Here is a 21,793-nt window from a genome sequence, read left to right on the forward strand (position 1 = left end):
GATTCAAACAATAGGGAGATACAACCTCTTTGGCAGATTATTATACAATTATTGCTGTTTTTTTTTTTTAGGTCAATACAACGATTTAGCCATCTTCAAAGTACAATATTCACCTCGCCCTTTGGGCTCGGTGAATATTGTACTCCTCAGATGGCTAAACCATTGTGTTGACCGAAAAAAAAACAGCAATAATTGTTTTATTATATGATTCACTGATAAAAATCATACAACTTATTACTTGATTGCATTTAATTAAGTCCTAGCCAAATACAAGAGAGAAATTGAATCAAAATGTAAATAAACCTTACCTGTCGTATCAATTTGAAATATTTTTTTATCAATTTTAGTTGCCATGAAAAAAAATATAAAATGTCAGTCTTTTTTATAGGATAGATTTTGAAAGGAAGGAGTATTATCAGGAAAAACTGACTGCCAAAAAGTAAAAATTGTTGTTCAGTAAAAGTGTTAAAGGGGGTCCCTGCATCCCCTCTTACCACCCTCACCCGAAAATATATGTTCGCTTATGTTTTGTTCACATGAAAAAAAGTCATAGTCGTTAAAATAGCCTTCCAAAACAATATGTAACAATTTTGAATTTCCCGATCTATTTTTAGATCAATGTAGAGGAAATAAATCCTTGCATTTACCTGGAACGTCACGTGCAGGTCAATACAACATAGTATTTTTCTAACATAGTTGGATCTGAGCCAATCAGAGAGTTGGAAATTATTCAATCATATAATAAAATGGAATATTGCCACATAATCAACCACAGTTGACGATAAGAAGATGAATAATCAAGTTGAAAAATAAATCTTTTTATTGTATGATTGAATAATTCCTATCTTTCTGATTGGCTGAGATCCAACTATATGGAAGAAACATTACGTTATATTTACCTGCACGTGACGTTCCAGGTGAATATAAGGATTTATTTCCTTTACATAGATCTAAAAAGAAATCGGGAAAATCCAAATTGATACAAAATGTTCTGGAAAGCTATTTAAACGGCTATGACTTTCTTATGTGAACAAAACATAAGCCAATATATTTGGCACACAAAATTCACAAAAATGAGCTAAACATTGTTTAAAGTAATAAAAAGTATAAAAAATGTCAGTCAGCATTTGACTCAATGATAAATTCAATTGTATTTGCTGACAAGGTCAATGTTTCGACAATAGAACTTACGAAATAATGACTTAAAATGAGACTGCTGATATTCTTGTTAAATCAACTTGATTGTCAATAATTTATCTCGTTTCAGAAACTGTTCATAGTAGAGCATGCTCTTGCGAAATACCAGGAGGCCAACTTTTTCCAAGACCAATTTCTTTCAGTACCTTTATATCTATTTACTGTATTAAAAAGTGGGGGGCCAGCCTTTCAATGAACATTTCAAATAATAAAAGTTCTGTCTAGCAGCCCCCCCCCCTCCCCCATGTTGCAAAGTACCTGGTACATACTTTGCAAATATAACAGGATCTTCTTAATAATTTGTGCAAGAAACAAAAATATGATAATAAAATCAATTTCTGGATGAATAAATTCTGATATCATATATTGTATAGAAGCATTCATCTATGTTATCAATTATATTCTTTTCTCGGTTGATCATGCAAAATGTTGCATAAAATGTGAAGGCGTATGTTTTAACTTGATGTGATTTTTGGAAGGATGTTTTTAATAAGGAACACAAAAAACTGATGCATATATTGTATATATTTTTGAATAATTATTTCATAAAAAAAGAAAGATACACAGAGGCCCATAGGCCATAATGCTCACATGAGTCAATATAGTCTTCTGTTTCTTCTATATCAGGATCAATGGATCCTCCATTGAGGCCCCAACCTATTCTAAGAGGTCATGTTATCAACAAATATAAATCTACACTAGGCCTACCTGAAAATGCTTCCATTTCAATATGACCATTCAATGATTTCTCAAGAAGATTTTTTTAAAAAGATTATACATACCAGTATGTTCCTATATTAAAATTTGATCATTGTGGCCCAGTCTAACCCCTTGAGGACATAATTTGAACAAAGTTGAATCTACGCTACATAAGGATGAGATGAAAATATTAATGATTTTTTTCCTAAATGCTCCTATGTTACACTTTGATCCCAAATTGTGGCCCAACCATTTCCTTTATAGGCCAAAGCTCCAATATGTTTGAATTTTATTATGAAAAGTAATTGAAAGTAGATTATTAAAACATTGACATTATAAAATATTTCTTTTCTATCTTCACTGCTGTTTGTTACTTGTAAGTGTTATATCGTCCACGTTATCAGTAGAAAAAAAGACCGCGTCCACAGAAACCGGCTCTATTTGCCGTAATTGGAAGTCCGACGATTTAAATTATTTTTTTAAGAAATGGGATGTAAGAAAAAATATTCAGCACTAATAAACGGCATATCATAGTTTTTAAAAGATGGTTTATTTTGTACTATGGCTACAATTCGCACGATGTTGTACAGAAATTGATGTCAGAATTAATGCTCGAATTTCATCTAGCGTCTGCATATATACGTAATGAAAATGTGAAGATAATTAATAGTGATCGATTCTGAAAATAAGTCTTTCTAACAATAAAATTTTGTTAACACACGAAGAATAAAAAATATGGAATATTTTGGACAACATTGTTGGCCAGGGGAAAAAAAACATTCCCATCGCGGTAAATGCATGCACATGCATGCATGCATGCAGCACGACGGATAGGTAGATTAATAATTTTTTTTATTTCAATATTAAGACTTTTTTAATTAAGTGATTTCTTTTATTGAAGATTGAAAAAGATAAATATTATTGATTTGTAGTTTTAACTCGTGATTTTTTCTTTTATATAAGGAAAACATTTTCTAAAACGATATACATGTACTTGTATCTTATTATTTTTTCCTTCAAAACATTACCATGATTACGATGAATGCGTTAAGTTTACAAAAAAATTTCATATTAAAATAATTATTTTACGTAGTTTCACTCAAAACCAGACACAAAACACGTAATAATGACCCTGATTACCAAACACAGACTTCCTGTGTAATGCTACGTATACACAGATTTTTGACATCTTGGGTATTGGGGGTCTCCAGGTAAATAACACCACTGTTACTTCGACCACTCCCCCTCCTCAGGTAACTGTACGGCAAAAAAACTGGGTCTTTAAGAAAACACTTCATAGTATAATTTTGTTCACCAAAACTCAGGTCATCAATCAAACGAAAATATAATTAACATTTCATTGATTTTCCATGTTCATCAATCAACATCAATGAAAACAAATTCTAAATGCAACAATAATGTTAATTCATGGTATATGAGTGTTTGAAAATGTAAATTTTTCAGTTCAAGCTTAAACATCAGTGTTTATTTTCAAATGGTGTAAAACCAATTAATATCACAGTCAATGCTGTCCAATAGAGCACTTGTTCTTTTTTCACTTTAAACATTCCTCAACATTTCTCCAGGATAACAGTAATTCCCTGTCCTCCTCCAATACAAGCGGATCCCAGTGCAAAATTCTTATTCTGTCGTCTAAAAAACAAATAATAACATTTATAAAGATTTATTTTAATTCAAATTTTTTTTTAAAACACTGAAGATGGATAAAAGAATCATTTCAAGAAATATTGGCTCATTCAAACAATTTTACAAGACTATTCATATTTTACTCAATATTTACTAATCATATTAAAGTGATCGAAAATTGTTTTATCTGGATGATGTGTATGAAAAGAAATTGCAAATACAATGCAAATTTCAATTTCAATTGTTTAATATGTTTTTTAATCTGGAATATTGTCTAACATCCGGCAGATATCTATGGAACAGTCCTGTCTGAATTATTGGATTATCTGAATTCAACAGCTTTACTGTATATAACTATATGCCTTAGAAAAGATACATACCTCAGTTCATGTGTCAAATGTCCTGTGATTCTGGCTCCAGAGGCTGCCAAGGGGTGACCCAGAGCGATGGCTCCACCATTCATATTGGTGATTTCGTTGTTCAGTCCCAGCTCTTTCTGTACTGCTAAATACTGTGGGGCAAAGGCCTCATTCACCTGAGAAAATACAAGTGAAAATTTTACAAATTTAAATTTTGCAATACTGTAAACGTGGAAATTTTGACGATGTGCTAATTTTGACTATATTGACGAATTTTCTTTTCTCGTCAAAATTTACACTCGTTAAACTTCACATCATATATATATAGCATCACAACATACATTGATCATTGTGCAACTTTACCGTTGAATTTTCTCGGCTTTCTCCTATTAAAACTAGATCAAATTTATACTTTTAATTTCTTCTCTAATTAGTAATGAAAACATAAATATATATAATCACATTTTTTAAAACCATTGAATCTAAACTAGTGTATCAAATACTGCATGCGTAATTTAGCGTAATTATCACGCCATGCTTGACCTAGTTTGTCACCACAGGCAATTGACCGCTAATAATGAAATCAAATTACAAGAAGGCAATTTATTAAAGCAAATCTTACACACTAAGATAGTTTGTACAATCTTACACACTGTACATACTAGTAGTCTGTACAAAAATTAAATTTTAGTGATTCCGACGCTGAATTTGTGTCCCCGTAAATTCAAAGGATTTATAACTTTTGATTAAATATTTCGTCAAAATTAACACTCGCCAATTTTCGTAAACAAAAAATCATCAATTTTTCAACTCGTCAATATAACCACGTTTACAATAATAATTCAGCAAATAATAAACTAATCTAGATTCTTATTGTATTTTTTGGTTTCCTAACATGGTTGTTTCCGATTTATCATTCATTTGATAAAATAAACATACCTCAACAATCTCCATATCTTCTATACTCTTTCCTGCAGCTTTTAATGCAGCTCTAGATGCAGGAGCAGGCCCAATGCCCATTATCTTTGGATCACAACCTATTTTCAAAAGCCAGAAGTAATTTTAATCATTAATCAAATACACATATTCCTATGGGATATTGCTACGCAATCAAGTCTCAGGCACCCATATAAAACCAGTGTATTCTGTTTAAAGACTTGAAAGCAAGGTAAAATATGGTACCTGAGATTCCATAAGCAACAAGTCGAGCCAGTGGGGTCAGGTTATGTTGCTTCACAGCAGCTCCACTAGCAACCACCAAGGCTGCTGCACCATCACAAACACCCTGTTGGTCAATTTTTTATTGCCATATCATACAGTCATTTTTATTTATTTTTTAAAGAATACTCATACACATGTTGTTAAATTCATTACACTATTAATGATATCACAAATACCTACAAGTAGAAACAATTTTATATTTTTATCCTTTTACAAAACTTTAAAAAATATATGTTTTTTATAACACAAAGTTGTATAATTAAGATTTACAAATATTTTGTTCAATATATTTTGCTTACAGAAGCATTGCCTGCAGAAACAGTCCCTCCCTTCTTAAATATGGCAGGCAGTTTGGCTAAACCCTCCATTGTGGTCTGTGGCTTGGGGTGCTCATCAACTTCAAAGACTTCTGGCCCTAATCAACAGAATAAATCAAAATATGATTTATCTCAAGTGACAACTTCATCTTGACTTTTCTTTAAGAAGAAGGAAGGGGGGTCAGTCAGATTCTTTGAATTTCTTCATCCAATTTTGGGAGAAAAAGTCTGTACAAGGAGTTTTGTTGCTTCCCTCATTTTTATAACAGACACAGAATCAGTTTGCAAGTCAGTGATATAACAAACAGCTAGGAACAACTTGCTAATTAATATAATTATATATCATGCTCTTTATTTATAAATCAAGTACCTTTATAATAAAAAAAAAAGATGGCTTTTTTAAACATTTTTTACAATATCTGGCCTATCAGCATATAATTCATAAATTTTATTTAACCCTTTTTATCAGTCAAAAATTTGAATTTATAAATTCAAAGCTTAGGATGAGTTTGACAAAGAAATAAACAGCACATACCTTTCTTTCCTTTTAATGTAATTGGTGCCATTTCTGCCTTGAAAACACCAGCGTCTTGGGCTAAAAAGAACATGCAAGTAAAACATCGTATATATGTTTCATGTACCTCAAACAAAATTTCAATTAAAATACTCTTGCATATTTGACAATTTCTATTACTTTTATTACTCACCAGCCTTCCACCTTTGTTGTGTTTGAATAGCATACTTGTCACAGTCTTCTTTACTAATCTTGTATTTTTCAGCCAGGTTTTCTGCTGTGATGGCCATAGGAAAACCTGTGTAGGAATCTGTCAGACTGTCCCAAAGTATGTCTTCCATCTACAAAAATATATGGTTTTATTGTAAATGAATTATGAATAAAGTCATTTCCAGTGTGTTTTGTACACCTGAGCCCTAGCTGACCAAGTGATCTGCAGAATTTTTCTTAAGTCTTTCTTATAGTGAATATATACAGTAGTTCGATGCTGTACCCTCATTAATGTACATGTAATATTTTCACTGCAGGTCTCTGTTGCTTTGGGGGGAAAAATATGTTAAGACTCAAGACCTCATAAATTGAGAATGAACTTTATGCTGAATACATTCAGTGCAAATGCAGCTACCTCTGGTGCTTTCCCTAGCCTGGTTCCAAATCGGATATCTCTGACAGCGAAGGGAGCCATGCTCATGTTGTCCACCCCTCCACATAGAACGATCTGACTCTCTCCAAGCATAATCTCCTACAGAGTTACAAAGGACTTTTAAAAGGCATATACAGAACAGATACTAGAATGTGCACTTTTTTTCTCTCTCTGAAACATTTTTGATGTTCAACAGATTCACAAGCAACTTTAAATGACATACACAGTACAGATACTAGAATGAGATTTTTTGTCTCCCAGACATTTTTGATGTGTTTTGTTATTGATTGACAGTTCTAACCTGTGCTCCATTGACGACAGCTTGGAACCCTGAGCCACACAATCTGTTGACCGTTAGAGCTGGCACAGCCTCTGGAACACCACTTCTTAACCCCACGTGTCGGGAAATGTAGATCCCATCTGTAGATGAAGCCTGGAATTCAAATAATTCAGATATCAGTGTTGCATGCAGTACTCACCAAGTAATGCAGAACCATTTCACATAGTTAATCCACTTCTCTTTTTACAAAACAGAAATACATGTGTACCTGTCATGCATCCATTATAAATTACTTTTACATGTTTTAACTTTGTTAAACTTCATTATCAAACTTGTTACTATCTACACAATCTAGTCAAGAATTTACAATATCAAACTAGTATACATAAAATGATATATATCATTGTAACTTGAAAGGAGCAACCTTTTTCATTTAAACAAGATGCATCAAAAGGAAATTCTTCCTATGGCATGTATACCTGAATGACATTTCCAATGATGACAGAGTTGACCAGCTCTGGGTTGACTTTTCCTGCCTCTAGAGCTGCTTTGGAGGCGTGCACCATTAGATCTGTGGAAGATGTTTTGACAAACTTGCCTCCAAATGTCCCAAAGGCAGTTCTCTTTGCTGCCACAATGAACACATCTGAAACAGCTGCAAAGAGAAATCATTGGTTTTGGAATTTTTTTCCTTTTTTTTTCAATATAAACAATAAAATCTTCTTCATTAAATTCATTCAATAAGTGAGGGGTGTATTGAATGTGTGCAAATAGCGCATGGGCAAACATATAAATGTATATACATGCAAGTCACTCTGCACAAATGCACATGATGCACTTTAAGTATGACATGTATGATGTTAATTCGTTCACATCCTGATATCACCACTGACCAGGATATTTAGTTTTGTGTGTATTTATAATTCCCAGCTTTCTATATATAGTCAGGGATGTGAACTGTTCTAGATTTACAAGATGAGTCAAAAGGCTAGATTTGTGTGTACTCATTAGCCCATCATTGCAAACCAGCTAGAAACAATTATAGAGAGAACCAATGTGGACCACCTAGCCTACCATTAGTAGTCTTAACTCTTATCCCAGTTTCAGTAAATATTATATATACTTAAGGTGAAAAGTTTCTTTCACTGCAGATGGCAGAAACCTGAGACTGATCCTCACTATCCAGAAAACTTGATTATTACTTGTATTTACAGTGTAATAATCTATGATTCTCTTGTGAACTCAACTGCTATGAATTGTTGCAAAAGTTATGTAAAAGAGTGCTTAGGTAATATGGTCAATGCTTTTTGATAAATGTATTATTAACTGAATTTTATATTTCCATAATTTTTGTTTAACAAAAGATTAAATTTATACTGTTTAAATAATTGCAGGTGAATTTGGTTTTTTTTTTTGGTAGAAACATTGTCCTTAACACCTGCATAAAGGATAAAGAGCCTGAGGATTAAAGTGTACCCTCTCTTACACAAAGAAGAAACTTCAATACAATGGAAAATTTTAGTTTCTGTCATAAGTCAAGTTATGAAGTCAACAGGGGTAATATTGAACCATGAGAATGTGTTTTGTATACATGTGTGTGTACTGCAAAGTTTGTGTAAATTACTAAATTATGCTGCACATGTAAAACTGCAATTTCTTTACTGACAATTTTTTTCGTTTATAATTTTTTTTTTAAATTAAATAAACGTGTAATAAAAAATATCATATCAATAGCTCCTTATATCTTAAATTCTTAAAAGCATTACAATTGCATCTCCAGTCTTGAGTTCAAAGTCCATGCACTAGTCTTGTCAAAATGACATGACATTGCACATTATTCAGCTTCGCTACTGTAATCTGTCTAGCATCATATTGCAATGAGACTTGGGCTTATTTGAAAATCACAAATATGATTTCACTGAATTTGATTCAAACGAATGTACAAGATACATACCTTTAGATAAAACCATTCTGCTTCTCCTGAGTTCTGAAACTGATTTCTGCACGTTTAACAACCGGCTTGTAGGTCGATCCCGATGCAGATAAAATTAATTATCGGGATCGTATGCAGGTTTGACGTAATTTATCCATATCCGGTTGTAAATAACACGTAGCATATACCGTAGGATTACCTTGATATTTTCATCACCTTTTAAGAATATTCACAACAAACATTCACGTCCATAGGATCAGTTGTTAGAAGGTAATAATTTTAAAGCATATGGGCTTTTTAATTTCAGTAAAATTTATTCCACAAGAACTTTTATCAAAAGATTCATCGAGTAAATTCGAGACAACATATGGATCTTAACAGCTGATTTCTTGACACAGTCAATTAGTTAAAATAGTAAGTACAAACCGGTTTAAATAAATATCTATTATATATGTTTTGTTATATTTTACCTAATTATACGCAGGTATTAAAGATGAAGCACATATTGTGTGTGTTTGTGATATGTATGGTGTTGCAAGGAATTGTTTGTCCCCCTGTAAATCCTAACCCTCAACCCAAAGAAAAAGATAGTGAAGCTGATCAGGTAAGCGATTATTTGTTTGTATTATAATCATGTTGAATGTCAACTCTTAGATAGAGTGGTTTGCCATCTACGAAATCAATATGAGAAAATAAAATATTTGTTTTCTTAAAAATATAATTTTACAATAAAAAAATGTATGTAATCCTGTTTATGTTTTGAAGATTCCCTTTCTTTTATTCACTTAAACAGTGGGCCATGTTGAATTTATTTTGTCAATCTAATTTTTTTTTTGTGCAGGACACTGGCCTTCATTATGATAGATATCTGAAAGAGGTTGTTATGACTTTAGAGGAGGATCCAGAATTTAGGAAAAAGTTAGAGGAGGCTAATGTGACTGACATTAAGGTAATAATTGAAGAAATTTCTTCACAAGGAAATAAACTTATTTTCTTCATTGATACACTCCATGGAGCATGTTAATATAAAAAAAGTTTTTAAAGCTTCCAGGTACATTGAAATTTATTTTTAAAGTGACTACAGTTTTTATCTGTTTAATTGTATGGAGCAATTTTATACACTTAAATTTGGGCATCAAATTGTATGATGCCTACAGAAAAGTCATCCTGGTTTTTAAGGAAATATTAGATTCTTTGAATTCTTTAGCTGCCTGATCCTTTAAACTACTGTTGCAAAAAAAATCAATAGAATTAGTAAGTCAATAACCATGCATGCTAACTGTACTATCTGTAAGTTACACCTGCATTCCAATCAGTCAGTGAATCAGTCAGTTGATAATCAGGTATGTTAATATTCATAATGTCTGCCACTAGAAAAATATGCCGATTTAATTCTTAACAATTTCAGATATTGTAATGATCCCATTTCCATATTGAGGACTAATAGGAATATCAAATTATTTTCTCCCTCGTTTCACTCCTCCACAAATAAATATTTTCTTGACTAATTTATTGAAAAACAAAGAAAAAGAATATACTGTAGGATTGTTGCGTTCATTACAAATCGCAATTTTATTCAAAACATACAAATCAAACTCATAACTTTTACAAGATAAACAATGCAAGGGCTGGGAGGGCAGGGAAAGCCAAAGACACAAAACAACCTGGGATTCTTTGTAACGAACGTCACATTAATCGAGCATTCCCCGGTAAAAGTATTTGTAGTGAGCGCTAAATCGCTCGTGCATGAAAAACCAGTTTCTTTAGATACGAAGTTTCACGGAGATTACCGAAGTAAAAACGTAAAGAAATAAATATATTATTTGTCTTCTTTAAGGCAGCAACTTTCAGCTTTGCTAATAGAACTTGTATATTTTCTTCTAGTCTGGAAAAATTGCCATGCACTTAGAAAAAGTAGCCCACCATGTGAGAGAAAAATTAGATGAAATTAAACGAAAGGAAGTAAACAGACTGCGGATGTTAGCCAAGGAGAAAATGAAACAAATGCAGGGTACGGATGTATTGAAATTGGTAGCTCAGTACGGAGGTATGCTCTCTATGTGTTAAGTCCCTCGTAGTTTCTTATCCTGGAGTAGGCTGTTTGCAGTGCTGTCTCTCACTGATAAAAGTATCCTTCTGGCTTTTTAATGCACTCACAGAGCATATTTCACAGAGCATATTTACCTTTAGGCTAGTTGACTCTATGACTTGTTTAACTTCAACTTCAACTGCTAATTCATGACTGATTCATAGCTTTGTTTGGAACATATTTTATTGATAATATGTCAAATGGATTGGACACAAGTTCCAGAAACTTAAATAGTCCTCTCCCATATAAGTTCAAGATTCATAGTTGCAAACTAATCGTAGGTATGGGTATGTTATTTAACAGCTAGTGTTTAAGAAATGTTAATAGAGAGCATACGGTTTTTTCCACTGTTACTAAATAGAAGTCCCAAGTTCAAGAATGGAAAGAAAAAAGAAATTGAAATCCTTGTAAAATTATTCTAAAAAAGGACAGAAAAACAAATCTTCATGAAGAGAAGTTTGCTGAATTGCTATAACTTCACACATTCATCCAGATACATGTAATAATTCAAGGTACATCATTTCACAGTTGACTAATTTACTCCCAGTGAATATAAATATTTATCAAAATCTGCAGCCTAATGTACCTGTAAAGACTTTATTTTCAAGTGTTTTAATGTGTTCATTATATAGTTTCTAGATTTAAAGATACTTGAAACAAAGGTATATATATATATATATATATATATATATATATATATATATATATATATATATATATATATATATATATATATATATATATATATCTTATATTATATGAAGCATTCTTTCATAGTGAATTCTGGCCATGCAAATACATGTCTGTATGAATTACGTCCAGTCTCAAACAATCAGGTCCTTTTTATCATGTATATGATGATTCTTTGCATCTTAAGTTTTTAAAGAAATTTTGACGACAAGGTTGTTCTGTAAATTAAGATAAAGGGTAAGGAGAATATCAAAGTTCACTTTGAGTTCAACATTGTTTGACATTTGTGGTAACATTCTTATTCTCCCAAGGTAAGAAAATGTCAAACCTCTTCATTGCCTTGAAACACCATCACAGCAATTTTTTATTATTAATGAAACATAAGACTTCTGGGTTAAAGGTTTAAAATTATTTCTTTGAAATAAGGTGGTATCACTGGTACATAGTTTAATTTTTGGTTGTATGTTTAATTTGTTTGCACAAAAATTGATAAATAGGGTTGAATTTGTTTTCATTGCACTGACAAACACTTATTAGCATATACCTATCAATTTTACTTTCAACTATGCACTTCTATTACCTGTATTGTGAATGATAATCATGATCTCATAACGTTATGCTTGATTTAACATTCAACATTCATCCATGCTAATTCTTTGCATACTTTCTTTAAAAAATCATGATTCTTGAAGTTGTTCAAAAAAATAATTCAAATGTACTGTAATGAAAAATCCAATAATTTTGCATTTATATTCAAAGAAATAAAATTTGGCTTTAAACATAAATTGTAAAACTATTAATTATATTTTATGCTAACATGTTTACACTTTTTCCCCTCCAGGAATTCAGAAGATTGATGAATCAGTCTTGCACCATGTAGATGTCCAGAACCCCCATTCATTTGAAATGAAAGATTTAGAAAGACTTATTCAAAAGGTATTGTTTGTCCAGTTTAATCATGCTAAGCCTTTGAATAAATAAACAATCTTTTTTTAATTCAAATGAAAGTATTAATCTTTACCCCTTCTTTCAATCAATTTTGATAATTTCCTAATAAGATTATTCAAGTTTTAAGGAGTTTAAGACATATTGCTAAAGTTCATTTTGAATAAACAAAATTCCAAAAAACATTTTTTTTTTAAATTCACTCACTTCATGTTACTTGAATAAATTACACATTGCACTTTTACATATTATGCTGACAATGTAATGTATGAAATTATTAAAAATGGTCGTTGTAACATTATTTTAGTGTAATTTATTTGCTAAAACTACCTTCAGGCAACAAAAGATCTAGATGAATTGGACAAACAGAGAAGGGAAGAATTCAAAACTTATGAAATGGAGAAAGAACATGAAAGACGAGAACACCTTAAGGAGTTACCAGAGGAGGAGAGAAAGAAAGAAGAACAAAAACATGAAGAGATGAAGAAAAAACACAGGGATCATCCTAAATTACACCACCCTGTAAGAATATATAGAGAATGATTTCAGTTCTTATCCAATTTGGTAATCAGACTTCTCCTATCACCTGATCACTCAGATGACCTATTGCTTTCTGCTTATAGAGTGAAAACAGTGCCTACCTGTGTTTGTAAATATGAAACTTTTAGAAATCAGACTGTTTCTAACACCTGGTAACTCAGGTGACCCATTGCTATCTGCTTTTGTCAATTTCACATTGAATTTTGGCAAACAGCATCTATGGGTAAAAGGGAACAAAAATTTTGAAATTTATGGCCCCTGCCCTCTTGGGCCTTAGGGATGGGACAAAAACCATCAGAATTAATGCAGCCTTTTAAAATCTTTTTTATTCATGGGCAACAAGCAATTAATTGGTTGTCCTGTTTTTAATATGCATTTAGCCCTGTACTAGAAAGTGAAACTTATGGCCACTGGGACATGTGTTATATAGTTAAGTTGGGGCTCCATTGACCATTTAGTGAAAATGCATAAATTCTTTGAAAATATTCTTTGCCCCTGTGTATTAAACAAACAAACTAAATAAAAAATGATGGTCAACAATAGTAACTGTCCCAAAATAATTAATTCATCACTCCTTGATTAGGTGTTCTGTTGTTATGTATTGATTCTATAATTAAAATGCATAATTTATTTTAGTTGAAAATCTTTTCTGTTCCTGGGTATTAAGCAGACAAACTAGCTGCATGGTTATGATGAGGAAAGAGTGACTACCTGTAATCCAGAATTGTAAAATTTTCCCAGGGTTCAAGTTTTAGAATGGGGTTTTTATGATTTTATAGTAAAAATGCATTAATTCTTTGAAAATCGTCTCTGCTTCTGAGCATATAGGAGACCAACTTGGGAAAAGAGTTGTATTTGCACATGTAGCTTGTCATGTATCAACTATGTACTGAACACAAGAACTGTGGTATACTTGATTGTAACAGATATATATATAACCATCTTCAGACTAGATGATGCAGGAACAGTGGAAGCAGCAAGAAAGAAAGAACCCTTCATTTGCATCTATGTAGAACAGAATTATCTGAGCTTTTCATTGTAGGGAAGTAAAGATCAGTTGGAAGAGGTCTGGGAAAAAGACGACCACCTCGATAAGGACGCTTTTGACCCCAAAACCTTCTTCATGAAGCACGGTAAATAATGCTGCTTGTTTTTTACCTAAAGCATTTTTATCTCTTCATTAAACAGGGCAGCAAGGCACAGCTTGAAGAAGTATGGGAGAAAGAGGATCATTTTGACCCCGAGAACTTTGACCCCAAAACTTTTTTCTATAAACATGGTAACCCTTTTTACATGTGCTAGATTTCCCTGTCTTTGTTGTGGGTCTCTATATTATGGCTTTTTTTTTAGCTGCGAAAAATTCAAAAAATTTTTACTTTCTCATACAAAATCATGGCAGTTTCACATGTGTGAGAGAGGTTAAATTGGCATTCATGCACATTGCTTTCATGCACATTATGATATGAAAATTCTTTTAAAAACTCTGAATAGTATAAAACAAAAAATTACTGCTTTGGAAGTTTAAAAAAAAAAAAAAATAAATAAAAACCGAAACAATCCAACAAAAAAGCCATATTGAAAAGCTAGCTGTAAAACTATCCTATCTAAACACAATAATTCTAATATAATAAATATAAAAGTAAACATGTATTTTCTGTAAGGATCTTGGGTTAATTGGAATGAAATTTTTTCACTTTACTGACAGAGAATGTGCATGATCAAATCTAGTTGCAATTTTACTAACAAAGCATGTTGAGGCATTTGATTGTCAACTCAATGGTAACTTGGTGATATATGTACTTTAAAAACAGTAATTTTGATACAATTTTGTACATTTTTTTACTGTACATGTTTTATGATAATTTTTGGAATGACATATAAGCTTTGCTCTCCTCAACTTATTTTTTATTATTATTTTTTTTTTTTGGTATATTGAAGCTTGAACAACTTCCACTATTGCTCAATATTTAATGCATCAGTTTATGTACCAAAGATATACTCTATTCCATGTTGTCTTTTACAATTACTTTGACTATAAGTGATGTCATAGAAATCTCTCCAATGACATAGTAATAGATATCAATAGCTGCTTTAATATACTTCCAGTATTATTTTTAAACTGTTAAAAAAACCTTGATATGAATATGGAATCTTAAGGTAATTTTTAGAAAACAGTGTACATGCTTTTCTTGCGTAATTTAAGCCATTTCTATCCTTCCAGTAAAGTTTCTAATATCTAGAGAGGGTTTCTAGAATGCACAGGCTATAAAACAATAAAAGATATATTGGCATTGTGATTATTATGTCTTTTGATGCTCTCGATTAATAGGTGCAATATTAATACAATATCAATAGCTCAAAAACGAATATAGGATTATATCAGAATGCTTAACTTTGCAGTGTATATGTATTTTTATTTTGATGTATTCAATACACCTTTTCTTCACAATACACAAAACCCTTTGTTGTATATTTCCAATTTTCCTTCTTTTTTCCTGACATTAAAACAGCCAAACTTTATCTTTTGTTCAACCATCATTTATCATCTTTCTTTTACATTTCTTTTACACAAGTAAACAATGGTTCTGGCCCAGATTTGTATTTCAGCTTTCACAGTTTATCCCTTGTCTTTGGAGTGAATCACAGAAAATATAGAGGAAATTGTTTCTCATAAAAATTCTGTGTATGAATACTGAATCATTATTTTTAGTCAATACATATAAAAGACAAATCAAAGTTTCGAAGGACCTTATTGAACTAGAAATGTCTTCCAGTTTAAGTTTTATCCATGTTGTCGTAAGGACAAATTTTCTTTATATAATGATGTTTAGTATGAGTTAACACATAGAAAAATCTGGGGAAACTGTTATTTTGATTTTCTCTTCATCAGATTTGGATGGAAACAGGTTACTTGATGAGGAAGAAATTGAAGCATTATTTCAGAAAGAGGTATGATTTACACATTGATATATATACTAAAAGTTGAACTTCCATCTTAAACATTGAAATCTCAGATGGATTAGTTTGAATGATATCAAAGTCCAAACGCTAATTCCTAAGTATTTTAAAACTCAACATCTCAAATTCTTGATTGATATTCAAACATCGATGTTTTTCCACAGTCCAATTGAGTTTAAGATATTGAAGTTACAGCTTATAAATTATTTTTTTTTCTGTATATCAACAAGTGAAAAATGAGCATTATTTTTTTATGTGCATTTTAATTTTCCATATGAATTATACCCCTCTCCTCCCCCATCAAAAGAAAAAAAAATGAAAATTATACAAAGCTGGCTTGAGGACCAATCAGTTAAGATTTTAAATCATTATATAAAATATGGTGTGTCTTTGTTTAGCTGGACCAAGTGTATGACCCCAATAACCCTGAAGATGACATGGAGGAGAGGTATGAGGAAATGTCACGCATGAGGGAGCATGTCATGAAGGAGCTGGATAAAGACGGAGACAAACTGGTCAGCCTTGACGAGTTCATGCAGTACACAAAATCTGAGGACTTCAACAAAGATGAGGGATGGGATGTAAGTTATGGCCCTTGAAATTTTTGGTTTAAAATACATAATAATACATGTATACTAATTTATGGTTTCCTATACATGGGAGCATAACCATAAAAGTCTGGAAAATACAAAGTTAAATAAAAAGATTGAAATGTATAATGCAAACATAAAAAAGAATACACAGTAAAACTCGTTTAGTACGAACACGGATATTGCGAATTCATCTTGGATCCCCAGCTATATAAATTTAATGAATTTCTTATACGCTTATAACAAATTACGGTTATAGCGAAGTAATTTCATAGGTCCCAGCGACTTTGTTATAACCGAGTTTTACTGTACACTAGAAAAAGCTTTTTTGTTTCTGAAATTTAAATTTTATTAATTGACTTTATTCAAATGTTATGTACAATTAATCTGATTTTTCAGACCCTTGAAAATGAGGATCAGTACACTGAGGAGGAGCTGAAGGAGTATGAGAGGATGTTAATGGAGGAGGAGAACAGGAGGAGACAACAGGGGGCGTTTGACAGCCACGCTCAGCCAGGAGTCGTGGTAAGACCACCTTAACCATTGCATTCTTAGCCAATATTATGGTCACCTTTTTTTCACAGAAAAAAACCTTTTGGTTATAAAAATAAAATCTGTCCTTTTTCACAGAAAAAAGTTTATAACTTTGTTGAAGACTGGTTCCAAAATAACTTTTTTGTCAAGGTTAGGGTAAAATTATTTATCAAATAGCTTGCTTGTCATTTCCCATGTATTTATCCCGTTATCCTTGCAAAATCCTAGAATCAGCCACCTCACCAAGGAAATGTTCAGGAAATGCAGATGCCTCATGGTGGAATGCCCCCACAAGGTGGTTTCCACCCTCAAGGGGGAATGCCCCCACAGGGTGGTTTCCACCCTCAAGGTGGTATGCCTCCACAAGGTGGAATGCCCCCACAAGGTGGTTTCCATCCTCAAGGTGGTATGCCCCAACAAGGTGGACAGTTTGAACAACTACATCCTGATCAAGTAGCAGCCATTCAGCAACAGGCACAACTTCATGCACAGCAACAAGCCCAGTTCCATGCTCAACAACAAGCACATGCTCAACAAGCACAATTACATGCTCAGCAACAAGCACATGCACAACAGCAAGCTCAGCTCCATGCACAGCAGCAACAACAAGCCCAGGCAGGGGGACAACAGGTAAGACTATAAACTGGAAAAAAGTCATATGTTGTGAATGAGAGACATTTACTTTTAACTGTGATTGTGAAAAATTGATGTCCAAGACCTGTAATACATTTATCAATGTTACCATATAGCACTTCACACTAGGTTATTTAATTCAGCTATATTTTACCAATTTTATTCATATACATGTATTGGTTATTTACAGCCACCCATAGGACAACAGACAGGTGAAGGCCATCCAGCAGCACAGGCAGGTCAAGGTCAACCACCAGTTCAACCAGGTCAAGGACAACAGCCCGTCCAAGGTCAACAGGGTCATGTTGACCCACAGCATCAAGGACAGCCAGCTGTCCAGCAAACTGGACAGGTCCCCGCTCAAGGTCAGCAGCAACAAGTCAATCAGCAGCAACAAGGGCAGCAAAAACAGCAACAGGGCCAGCAGGAGCACAAGCCTGTGGCTTAAATGGGCTTTTGGTTTTACCTGTTATAGTGGACTAGCTTTAAGTCTGTTTCAAAGAATATTCATGATAAGTCACCTTCATGTATTCCATGATCACATTCATGAAAATCCACCTTTAAAATGTCATCAGAATGGAAAGTTAAATATTTTCAGATGTTCAGGAAAAAATTTAAGAATTATATGGTGCTATTTTAGAGAAATAGTCAAAGAAATTAATTTATAATTAATGAATATATACATCTAAACTATATACATCCATAACTGAAAGATGGAAATGTGTTCTAATTATAGTTATTGTACAAAGTCTTTGATAAGATTGCTTGTAAAGAAAAATACCAAATGTGACGAGAAGAATTTTCAGAAATAGATTTTTGTTGTGGTGCCAAACATCATATGAAATCAGCTTAGCTTATGGTCATTATTATGTCTAAGATCTAGTCAGTTGTAAATTTCATAATTGAGGCCCATGTATTTAATTTTTTTTTTTGAAAACACATACATGTATATTAAAAGAAAGGAATTTTAGTTGTCTGAAAGTGATATCTCAGAAACATATTTTAATATATTATAGTCATTATGCTTTAGAGAAGATACCATTAAATTAGATTTATTTATTTGGTTTATTAGTACCATGTAAAAGGATTTCTCTTTTTTTTCTATTCATAGATTTTATCTGATATAAGATATCACTAAAATGGTAATTTATGGTATTTATTTTGTCCTAAATATTGCCTAAGTACCAGACAAGGAAAGTTATCAAGTCTTCATTTCTCTAGCTTGTTAGGATGCTAGGAAATAGAACATTTGAGAATTTTCCACTTCAGATATAATGAACAAGAAATACAGCAAATTTAGCTTAGTTTTAAGGACTTTGCTTTATTTTTTCAAAAAATAAATGTATTGTTTTTCAGCACACAGGGGCTTCATTTTTTCATATTTATGTAACGAGTTCCAAAGGCATTAGACTTTGTTGTGATCAAATATTCAGAAAATTTTGAATACGATTATGATTTTTTTTTTTATTATGTGCAGTGGGGTTTCCAAAGAGTAAAATGTTATTTGAGTACAATTAGATGGAAGTTTCTTTATGTTTTTGAAATAATGTATTGCAAAGAATGGTATATTTTGAAAATCGTAAAACCAACATGTAATTTTTCAACTAACTCTGTTCTTAATATTAATTTGAAATTTATATGAATATTTGTTGAAGGTAGTTAAAATATAGTTTACAGAAATCAATCTTTAACAGAGTAACTGATATTGTAAATTACTTTCAATGCAAATTTTCAGTCTTGGTCAAAATTTCTTCTGAAAAAAATTAGGCACAATTTATTTTGAAGTCTGTTGTAATAATTTGAGCTATATGTTATCCCTCGATTTTTTTCCAATAAGCCCTTTTGCAGTGCTGGTAGAATGTTGTTTATTTTTGTATTGTTAAGTGTTTATTCAGTGTCATATCTTGTTTTTGTTTGTGGATGTTATGGGAGAGTTAAAACACTTTCAAGTGAAACATGTAAAATTTTCTTACTAATTTATTTTTATATTAATAATCAAAATGACTTCTAAAATTATACCAATGTGTAAACATCTTTACTTAGTCATGATATTGTCCTTTTCCTAATATGTTTTTTTTTCCTTTAATAGTGGTTTTGAGATATTAATACACACATATATTGGACATGTATGCATACATGTAATTTGATCAAAGTGCCGAGTTGTATATTCATACTTCAACTATATTTGCTTAAAAGCACATGGCAATCATTTTCATATATACACCCACTTTGTGTAAGTAATGTGATAATTCTGTAATTTTGTTTTACCAACATTCCATTGCCAGATTTTAGTTTTTCCCCCGTTTTTAGGACACTTGTTAAGGAAAATATGCATAATTGTACACTTTTTTTTTTTTGTTCACAAAAATTTGGTGTGTAAGTTCTAGTGATATTCTGAAATACATATATTACATGTATTTAAAAAAGAATATCACACAATTTAATTAATTCATGCAGATGTTTAATTGTTAATTATTTATGGAAATTTGTTGTGTGTGACACTGCTGTATGACATTGTGCAATGTTTTCTGGAATTTCTACCCAACATTAAGTCCCTATTGTAAGTTTCTGTGGGATTTTTCAACACTACATATATAGTATGTAAAACTTTTTCAATTGTACATTTAAAATCACAGGGTGATTGAATCATGCAGCTTTGGTATATGGAAGTATTAAATTGTTAAATCGATAGTTTGTTGTTTTAATCTGGAAAAGGAAAACAGTACATTTAAAGTACTGAACTGGAAAATATTTTAAAATGGAGCACTTTCACTTAGAGTCAAGCTGATTCAAGAATATAGTGTTATTAAATCATCAAAATAGTTTCAGGTTAACAGGTTGCAAAATTCACTTGAAATATTTGTTATTTAACACTTTTCCCCTTTTACGGGTAATTTGGAGAGTTTATAGACATTAAAATTCAGCTTCATTTAGAGTTTACTCATGTACAGTAAAACGTGGATATAGTAAACACCTAATAACTTATGTTTATTATGGAAGTCTTACAACTGATGCTCATTACGAAGTGATTTTTATTTCCTGTAATTTTAAAGCATGTTATGATTGAACCTAGCTGTAATAGGTTAAGTTTTTGGTTAATCAAAACTGTTCCCCACTAGCACTTCACTCAAGGTATTTTGCTGTATTTTGAGAAATTGATAAACTTTGGATATATAGTCCAACCATGATACCTTGTACTCGATGAGACCAAAGAAAAAAATAGATATTCGGGATTTTAAAATATTTAGCTTAAAAGCATTTTTAAAAGGTATTTGGACTTTCATCTCACTTCGAAATATACATTGTAATGTAAAGAAGGATAACCTTATCGGCCATGGATATAGCGAAGTTGACTATTACATGTTTACATTAAACCACTGACTAAAACTGCTTTTCTTAAAAATAAAAGAAGAGAAACATTGCCATGAAGTTTTTAGTACATTTATTGATCAGTATATAGGGGTACTTTTCAAATCCCTGACATTGCTGAACAAGTAATTTTACATGGATAATGTTTAGCAAACATATATTATTTATACATGTACTAAAGTTTTTTTTTTTCTATTGGGAAATAACTTTATATTTTGATACCAAACAAAGCACTATGGGAAACGGGCCACTCTTGTAGCCCGCTGAGTACAGAAAAAATATAGTGTTTAGGCTAGAACTTTGAAACAAATGAGTCTCGGAGAGGGTAAAATTAGACGTTACACAAAACGAACAATTGATTTGAGAAATCATACTAAAATACAAAAAAAATGAATAAACTCCTCTTGAAATCGAACGATCAGATGTAAATCCAGTAGTCATGAGCTGAATTGACTCTATATACATAGCTTGCAAATCCATGGTAGTTTTAAAAGGTAAGGGCCATCAAACTGAAATTGTAGATTTGCCCCCCCCCCCGGACTTTCTAGTTTGGAACCACTGCCCCATCACATATTGCTAAAATAGATCAAATACATTTCTACCAGTTATCATATATTTTAACTTGGAGCTATATA

At 31.9% G+C, this 21,793-nt stretch overlaps 2 protein-coding genes across 5 annotated transcripts; one reads left to right on the plus strand and one right to left on the minus strand.

Moving 5' to 3' along the window:
* Window positions 1-3,240: 3,240 nt before the first annotated feature.
* Window positions 3,241-8,926, minus strand: LOC134282869 (3-ketoacyl-CoA thiolase, mitochondrial-like). Its single transcript, XM_062765258.1, has 11 exons — window positions 8,832-8,926; window positions 7,357-7,532; window positions 6,899-7,030; window positions 6,580-6,696; window positions 6,148-6,295; window positions 5,976-6,035; window positions 5,423-5,538; window positions 5,085-5,187; window positions 4,842-4,939; window positions 3,924-4,078; window positions 3,241-3,549 (listed from the first exon to the last, which is right to left on the minus strand). The coding sequence occupies exons 1-11, from the start codon at window positions 8,845-8,847 to the stop codon at window positions 3,468-3,470; spliced, it is 1,203 nt and encodes a 400-aa protein (XP_062621242.1). The 5' UTR covers window positions 8,848-8,926; the 3' UTR covers window positions 3,241-3,467.
* A 12-nt stretch (window positions 8,927-8,938) lies between these two features.
* Window positions 8,939-19,719, plus strand: LOC134282868 (nucleobindin-2-like). 4 transcript variants are annotated; one of them, XM_062765255.1, is made up of 12 exons: window positions 8,939-9,080; window positions 9,295-9,414; window positions 9,652-9,759; window positions 10,695-10,857; window positions 12,431-12,525; window positions 12,871-13,056; window positions 14,117-14,207; window positions 15,965-16,023; window positions 16,431-16,613; window positions 17,022-17,147; window positions 17,385-17,786; window positions 17,980-19,719. In XM_062765255.1, exons 2-12 carry the CDS (start codon window positions 9,304-9,306, stop codon window positions 18,235-18,237), a joined length of 1,782 nt encoding a protein of 593 aa, XP_062621239.1. In that variant the 5' UTR covers window positions 8,939-9,080; window positions 9,295-9,303; the 3' UTR covers window positions 18,238-19,719. The 4 variants fall into 4 exon arrangements, with proteins under 4 accessions (XP_062621239.1, XP_062621238.1, XP_062621240.1 ...); XM_062765254.1 differs by lacking the exon at window positions 8,939-9,080 and having other exon boundaries at window positions 9,285-9,414; XM_062765256.1 differs by lacking the exons at window positions 8,939-9,080; window positions 14,117-14,207 and adding an exon at window positions 14,263-14,353 and having other exon boundaries at window positions 9,285-9,414.
* The last annotated feature ends 2,074 nt before the right edge of the window (window positions 19,720-21,793 follow it).

Source organism: Saccostrea cucullata, unplaced genomic scaffold (assembly GCF_032062105.1).
Source record: "Saccostrea cucullata isolate Sc308-1 unplaced genomic scaffold, CSIRO_AGI_Scuc_v1 ctg406, whole genome shotgun sequence".
Lineage (NCBI taxonomy): Eukaryota > Metazoa > Mollusca > Bivalvia > Ostreida > Ostreidae > Saccostrea > Saccostrea cuccullata.